This window comes from Mandrillus leucophaeus, unplaced genomic scaffold, assembly GCF_000951045.1.
Source record: "Mandrillus leucophaeus isolate KB7577 unplaced genomic scaffold, Mleu.le_1.0 Scaffold65, whole genome shotgun sequence".
Classification (NCBI taxonomy): domain Eukaryota; kingdom Metazoa; phylum Chordata; class Mammalia; order Primates; family Cercopithecidae; genus Mandrillus; species Mandrillus leucophaeus.
Window position 1 is genome coordinate 440,270 of NW_012107030.1, and position 8,513 is coordinate 448,782.

Here is an 8,513-nt window from a genome sequence, read left to right on the forward strand (position 1 = left end):
TTTTTGAGATGGACTCGCTCTGTCACCCAGGCTGGAGTGCAGTGGTGCAATCTCGGCTCACCGCAAGCTCCACCTCCTGGATTCACTGCAAGCTCCGCCTCCTGGATTCACGCCATTCTCCTGCCTTAGCCTCCTGAGTAGCTGGGACTACACACGCCCACCACCATGCCTGGCTAATTTTTTGTATTTTAAATGGAGATGGGGTTTCACCATGTTAGCCAGGATGGTCTCGATCTCCTGACCTCGTGATCTGCCCACCTCGGCCAGAACAGTTTATTCTTCATCACGTATTTGACCTAGAGATTATAATGTGTTTGTCATCCAGCCACTTTCCATTAAAACTTATGGTAAGTTTTTAAAAATATTATGGGAAATAACAGTTTTATATGCTTTATCATACAAAATAAAGGAAGAGATGCAAATGACTCTCTGAGAACTACAGACCGCCCTCCTGGCTCTTCTCTACTTTCGAATCAAAGAAATACCAGTCACTATCCTCCCAGAGCCTGGCGTCTACACTGACTCAGCAAAATCCAGACACTGCTGCAGACTGATGAGCTGTCAAAGATGGGGGACATGGGAGCAGTATTCGGCAGACTCCAGCAAAGGCATCAGCTCTCATGAAAACTGTCCTGCCCCCTTGTCCCAGCACTGGGGCTTGCTGGTTTAGGAACAAAGCCCCGGGAGTGTACATCCTTTCCAAAACAATGGGCTGCTTGAACCCACGGCGGATAAAAAGAATTCCACCCATTTCTTTCTAAAACCAACATCAAGGTCAAAATGTTATTTTATTGTACAGTTTACCTGGCTCCCAGCCAGGGCAAGAGCATACTGGAGGCACCCAGCCCCATTCTTGGCTCCTTCTCAGGTACAGTTTGCCCTCGGGAGGAAGAGCTAGAGAAGGCGACAAGGGGGCCCCTGGCAGTGGCCACTCTCAGGTATCCAGCGTGTGGCCTAGAAGGGATAGAAGGGGTTTGGCCCTGCAGACTCCTAATCACACGGGAGGGCTGTGGGCCTCCAGAGGCCCAAGGAAGGCCAGAATGGGGTCCTCTAAGGTGTAGGGCCCAGAGCTGTCCAGGTCTAAGGACCCCCCGGCCCCCTGGCCAGCCTGTAGGGCCATTTCTGGCAGGCCCCATCTCTTCCAGGCTCCTATGAATCTTCCATGTGAGAGGTGGTTCTCTGCGCTGGTGTAACTGGGAGGTGCAGAATACACCACCCAGGTGTAGGGGTGGGGTGGGGATGAGATCTATTCCATCTGTGCACTAACCACCTGTCTAAAAGGAACATAAAGGTGTTTTCACTCACACTAAGGGAGAAAGATGTGGGAAAGTGATAAGAAATCAGGCGACAACGAGATTCATGAGAAATAAAGAAACCACCATGATGTGCTGTGAATGTCTACCTCTATCCTCGCCCACTGGCTACCTTCCTTCCCCAGGCCTAGCGCTGGAAATACACATGTAGATTCGCAGGCCTGTCCAGAACTCACATTCTCACAAGAGCGAGGCGCCAAGTGCTAGAATCCAAGACTGTGCTGTGAACTTTCAAGACCCACTGCCCTCCTCCAAACCCAATCTCCCCAGAGGCCTCCCCTAAAATTCTTCAAAACAAATGGAGAATAATCCAATGTATCTGTTCACCCTTCGTTTTCAAGAAAACTACAAAAGCCACATCAAGCACAACTCAAAGCCAAGTGGCCGACCCGGTGCTCGCCTCCAGCCTGACCCAGGGGGAAGTGCTGCAAATCTCCCCCAGGGCTCACAGCCACAGGGCTGTCTGGGGACCTCCCTGGCCTTGGTTACCTGGTTCTTCCGGGGGTGGCTGTGCGCTGACCTCGGGTTCTGGGATGACTTCGGGGGGTGGTGGGGGTGGAGCTGGCGGAGCTTTGACAGGGGTCGTTGACTCCGGGGTCTCAAATGCCTCTTCAGAATCGGAACTCCTGATGACAGAGGGAGAAGCACAGGTTAGAAAGGGGCCCAGAGTCAGTTCTGCTGAGCAAGTGTGGCCTTCGCACCCAGAGCCAGTGGGTTCCAGCTCGCTGCTCAGTTAAGCTGTGCAGGCACAGATGAGAGGAAAGTCATTTTCTCAGTCGTGATTCCGAAGGGTGAATCTTATCACTAGCTCTGATTGCACACAAATGATGTATTCTTTGAACTCGGCTCTACTGGAAATACACATTTCTCGCCTTAGTGGCAAATACACACACAGCGGACTCTGGATGAACTTCCGCACACGTTCATTATTAGGTAGTGATTCAAATAGAGAGAGAAGGGCATTCTGCATGTTCAATGCCATGGTGCCAACTCACCCACATGATCCCACTCCATCATCCTATCCACTGTCCTGCTTTCTCAGTGCCTCTCATAACTTGTGAGTACAGACTAATTCTAGTAGTGTTTACTATCTATCTTTTCTACTGAGCTCAAAACACAGGAGGGCAGCCGGCCTTGTTTATCACAGTATCTCCAAGCCTCTCAGTGGAGGGCCGGGAATTAACACGTGTTGAGTGGGTGAATGGAGTGAATGAAGGAAGCCAGCAAGCTGGCCAGGCGGAGGGTGCATCAGACCAAGACACAAAGCATAGCCACCAACCCCGACACAGTGAAAATGGCCCTCGCTGGTCTGCAGGAAAGTCTTTTTCCAAGGAAGACTCTTCACCCAGAGAACTGGACCAAAAATCCATGTGGAGAAACTCTGTCCACTAACAAGGAGAGGTCACTGGCCACGCCTTGGCCTTGGGCTGAAGGGGAACCAACAGGCCAGGTGTGGTGGCTCATGCCTCTAATCTCAGCGCTTTGGGAGACCCAGGTGGGAGGATCGCTTGATGTCAGGCATTTGAGACCAGCCTGGGCAACACGGTGAGGCCCTATTTCTATAAAAAATAAAAATAAAAAATTACTATGGCACATGCCTATGGTCTCAGCTACTAGGGAGGGTGAGATAGGAGGATCACTTGAGCCCAGAAGTTTGAAGCTGCAGTGAGCTGTGACTATGCCAATGCACCCCAGTCTAGGTGATAGAGCAAGACCCTGTCTCTTAAAAAAATAAAAAGAAGACAAGGAAGAACCAACAGACAGCCCTCCCCATCACCCTGCTTCCACCGGTGACTCAATTTTATGCCAGAAAGAACAAGGCTTCCCCGAGTACTAAGCCAGCTCCACCTATGCTCAAGATGCCCACGGGGCCGGGCGCGGTGGCTCAAGCCTGTAATCCCAGCACTTTGGGAGGCCGAGACGGGCGGATCACGAGGTCAGGAGATCGAGACCATCCTGGCTAGTGAAACCCCGTCTCTACTAAAAAAAATACAAAAAACTAGCCGGGCGAGGTGGCAGCGCCTATAGTCCCAGCTACTCGGGAGGCCGAGGCAGGAGAACGGCATGAACCCGGGAGGCGGAGCTTGCAGTGAGCTGAGATCCGGCCACTGCACTCCAGCCTGGGCGACAGAGCGAGACTCCGTCTCAAAAAAAAAAAAAAAAAAAAAGATGCCCACGGGCCCACGGTCCTGAGCCCAGCCTTGCCTCGGAGGACAGCTAGCTTGGCAGCAGTAGGAGCAGTTGGGCTGAGTCCCATTTTGGAAGGGTTAAACAGACCAAAATATTAATTTATTCATTTGCAACGAGGGGGTTAACTATCAAGAGGGTGGACACTTAGGGTGGCTGAATGGCACAAATGATCCCAGCAAGCAAAACTGGTGAAGACATGAAATCAGGGTGACCTGGCAGGTGACTACAGACAGTGTGGGCACGAAGCTGCACCGTGTCACCAAGCCGTGCAATCCAATGCTGAGAGATGCTCAGACTGCTGAGCTTCCACAAGGACCAAAGAACCAGGGACCCCAGTAGAGGCCACCATCTTCTAAAGACCACCAGCCAGCTGGCAGAGAGCACCAGGAACCAAACCAACCCCTCCACTATCCGTTGGGACCTGAAGAAAGAGCTATTTGGTGAGTTCACTTTAGAAAATATATATCGATGCTTTTACAACTAGTTTGTCAGTGACTTACTTCACCAGCACCAAAGATCCCCTTGCCCCCTCCACCCCCGCAAGGACCTTGGCTTCTCCAACCAGCCACAAAGCCTCCAGGGAACCAAAGAGTTTAAAAGAAACATCATAGCTGCTTTTGATGAGATCCAACGAGCCAAACCCAGTCTACTATTAAATTTCACGAGGAAAAAATTCATGCAAACACAACAGAAGATATTGACTTCTTACAAACACTCATTAATACCAAAGGGCTTAGCTTTTGTCTATGGGGAGAAGGTAAGATCCGCACTTGCACAACAACAGATCAAGGTACCTGAAGCATCTGTTTATCACTGTGGAAAACAAAAGGAGGTCACACAACTGAGCAGCAAAGAAGAATGAGAGTTCAGATCAGCCTGGCGGGCCCTGGGCACGGCCCCGGATACAGCCCTGGGAAGCCAGTTTCCTCACCAGGCCCCCAGCACTGCACCATCAAGAGCAACACTGACAAGATACACAGAGATGACTTGCCTTTTTCCAGAGCCTCCCTGAAGCACCAGCAGACTGGAGTCCCCACTGCTGGTCACTGCTGTCCACATCCACCGGGCCCATTCCACTGGGGACCACATCTGCCACGAGGCATAGGCCATTTCCGCTGAAGAACAGCCTCTGTCCCCCAAATTCCCACCCTCAATTCCCCTGCTGGTATCTCTTGGGTCTAAATCTCTTTCAATGTCACCCAAAAAGTTAGCTGCACCACCAGCCACAGATGCTGTGAGCTTCTCCAGCGTCCGGAGGCCCCAGTGCTGTCCCACTCAAGCAGAGATTCGGGGAAAGCCTGAGTACTCGTCCATCCCCTGGCTTCTGCATTCCTGGGCACTGGCGACGTCAGGCTCTGAAGCACAAAAGGCCCTGCTCTTTCTCAACAGCACAAGCAAGCAACAGGGAGGGCCGGATGCCCCTCGGTTCTAGCCGCTGAATTCCAATGAGGTCTCCGCTGCAGCAGCTGCCCAGCCTGCGCACCTGCTCAGAGGGACCGCCGTTCACTATCGCCCTGTGTGGAAGGCAGAGCACAGGGTGGGCCAGGGCACAGCAAGCCCCTCTGTGGTCCCTTGCCTGTTTACTATGAACGACTTCTGCATCAAAACACCAGGGCCCACCATGGACCACAAGAATGGCATTCACTTCCGGTGCTGCCCGCCTTGTTTTCATATTTCTGAACCCTCTCTTGGGAACAGAGAGCAAGTTAATTAGAGGAGGTGGATGGCAGCTTTTTTAATTAGCTCTCTTTTCCCTATCCAGTTTCCCAGGGGCTCAAATACATTTCTAAGAGCAAGGATTTAGGCAGTCCACCCCCAACGAGTCTGTACATAAAAACAAAGCAGCACTTTGGAGGCCCAGTGTATGAGCGCAATTCCCACCGGCTGTTTAATATTTCTTTCCCTACTAGAAAAAAACCAAAGTACAAGAAATTATTCTGTTAAGGCGCCACACATTTTAAAAATGAAAGAAAAGAAAATTAATTTGCTACAAAAATGTAGCAGAAAGAGAAATGCTGTCATTACAATCTGCTGAAATATCTCTATTATAGGAAATATCTAAATCACAGGAAAATGTATTTATCAGGACATGCATATGCTATGTCCACCACAGAAGTAAATATGCAAATGCAATAAAATGTCTATATTTCTACAGTATAAACCAACCTTGTCCAACCCACGGTCTGTAGGCTGCACGCGGCCCAGGACAGCTTTGAATGCGGCCCAACATAAATTCGTAAATTTTCTTAAAACACTATGAGAGTTTGTTGTGATCTTTCTTTTCCAGCTCATCAGTTATCATTAGTGTTAGTGTATTTTATGGGTGGCCCAAGACAATTTTTCTTCTTCCAATGTGGCCGAGGGAAGCCAAAAGATTGGACACCCCTGGCTTATAACACTTTAATTCTCAGCTTGAAAAGCATGATAATTACTACCATTTGTTGATACCATACTGTTATGTGTCAGGCACAGGAATAGGCCCCTTGTACACACATCTAAAGTCTTCAAAACTGTCCTGCCTAGCCAGGTATGGTGGTGCACACTTGTAATCCCAGCTACGTGGGAGGCTGACTCAGGAGGATCGCTTCAGTCCAGGCGTTTGAGACTGCAGCAAGCTATGATCGCACAACTATACTCCAGCCTGAACGACAGAGCGAGACTCTGACTCTTAAAAAGAGAAAAGGTCCTGGCCGCCAGAGAGCAGGCCCATTTCACAGATGAGACAATTAGGCAATAGAGGTGCAAACTCCTTTGCCAGAGGCTGTATGGTTACTAAATGATAGAAGCTAAGTCTCAAATCCAGAACTGCCTGTCTCTAAAACCTATGCCCCTTTTGCTACATCTGTGGCTTCCAAACATTTTTGGTGAGCTCAATTTACAATATGCTTGTATTATAAGGTCTATCATGGAGAGCAATTAAGTTGTTTGGAGGAACTTGAAAATCTGACACTAGGGGCTGGAGACATGAGGTAGCCGGATGCCTGTTGATTTCTCCCCCCTGCACATCACTGGGAAGAGTCCTGAGATGCATCCTTGAGTCATTACAAACAGCCCCTGATTTTTAACGGCCTGTCCTGTGATCATGCAATAATTTTTAATAAGGCAGACAGGGCAGGAGTGTCAACCAGCTGTACCAACCGAATTAACCTATCAGTATAAGGCGATCAGTGTGCTCATGGTATCCAATACCACACGGTGCAGTGTGTGCAACCAAGCAGGCAGGAGGGAAACACATAAACCCAAGTGTGGACAGATTGTGCTGGCCACGAAAACGGGACCCTGCCGAGCTCCTCGACTGTGCACTAGTTCAGCTTAAAAACGTGTTTTTCAAGTACTTTCTTGGTCTCTAGAGTCCCAGAGCAGGCATAAAGCCTCTGTTCCACACAACGCTGAATTAAGCACCTCCGCAGCTGACACACTGTGTCAAAGAAGGACAGGGAAAATGGCCCCAAAGCAAGAGTCAGGTAGCTGGAAAATGCAGACCCTAAGAGCCTGTTTCCCTGTGTTTGTGATTTGGTTTAAATGTTTTCAGGTTTTTACTTCTATGAACTATGACAACAAAATAGTTTAAGATCAGCATCTACACACATACATAATACACACACATATATACACATGTGTGAACGTGTGAGTATATCTCTAAAACATAAAGAGGTACTATAGATATAGTTTCCAGTATATCATTAAATGGTTACATTTGCTCAAGTTTTACTGGAGATAATTCAAGGGATTGGAATAATAAATTGCAAAGGCCATAAAATCTTGGAAGTTGGAAGGAAATTTAGAGATCATATCCTATTCCAACACAGTTATCCCAGCTAAAGCCCAGAGAGCTAAAGTGGCTTGCCCAAGGTGACCAGCCCATTCATGACAACCAGAGCTGGAAATTCCATAGAACTGGGCCTACCTTCATGGAGCACTGCCTTCAAACAAGAGCCTTGCTCTAAATACAACACCCATCCTGGAAATCTAAAGTTTATGTACCTGATTATCAAGAAATAATTCCTTCTTGAGCATTGCCTAAGGGGAAGAGGACACTTCCATACTCGAATCCAGGTCAATTCCTTGGAATTCCAGTTTGCAGCTCCCAACATGAAAGTGATCCAGGAACTGGAGGGAGGGTCTTGGGACCACCCCTCAAAGTGAAAGGACACAGCGCAGGCCAAAGACAGGGGCTTCCTTCTTCTGAGCTCCCCTCCTCCTCCCACCTCTTTTTCCCTTGAAGACCAAGCCCAGGTAAAAAGCAACAGCTCTGGACAAAAGCCCTGCTTGGGGAAAGCCAGCCAGCATTGTCCAGGCTGAAAGAGCAGCTGCCATCCCTGAAGAGAGAGGGAGACCTTCCAGAAACAAAACTGAGCCCTCGGCGACAGATCAGTCTCATTCATCTCTTCATCTCATGTAAGAGTCTGAGGAATCTGTGAGTAAGCGGATATTTTTGAAACTGCAGCATGCTAGATTCTATTCAACAAAATATTCCGCTGAATGAGACCTTCAGATGGTCTTGCCAATAAAAGCTTTCCCCTCCCCAGTCTGTGCACACACACACACCTCGCTGGCATAAAACAGTATGATCAGACCCGTCATTTTTTTAAGGGCTGACAAAATGGTCTTTTGCTTTAATTCTTCCATCCTGCATATACAAAAAATATCCTGCACATATTGATATTGTGATATCAATATTTAGGTAAATAAGAACATGATTTCAATACAAGCAAATGCCGAGGCCCATCTCGGACGGTCAGGTGACTGAGAAGCAGCCAGCCAGGTGCTGCCTTCCATGTACAAACACTGAGCCGGCTCTGGCGAGCCAGGCTGCTAGAATTTTCCAGGCTGCCACCTATGGCTGCCTCGAGAAAAATCAAAGCAGATGACAACACATTTACCCCGAGATTCCCAGCAGGTCCCATTTTCAGAATCAAGTAGCTATCACTTTGTGGCTATGTTGTGATGTTACCAGGGTTCCCGGAGCACTGGCCATCGCCGTCCTGACCATCGCTAGGTTATAGCAAC

At 48.8% G+C, this 8,513-nt stretch overlaps 1 protein-coding gene across 4 annotated transcripts in view; it reads right to left on the reverse strand.

Moving 5' to 3' along the window:
- Nucleotides 1-8,513, reverse strand: part of TACC2 (transforming, acidic coiled-coil containing protein 2) — a 182,906-nt gene that overhangs the window by 67,367 nt on the left and 107,026 nt on the right. For all 4 annotated transcript variants that reach the window (XM_012001062.1, XM_012001065.1, XM_012001063.1 and 1 more), the window contains one exon: nt 1,803-1,939. In XM_012001062.1, coding sequence (XP_011856452.1) covers nt 1,803-1,939 — 137 coding nt within the window. The remainder of the gene's footprint in view (nt 1-1,802; nt 1,940-8,513) is intronic.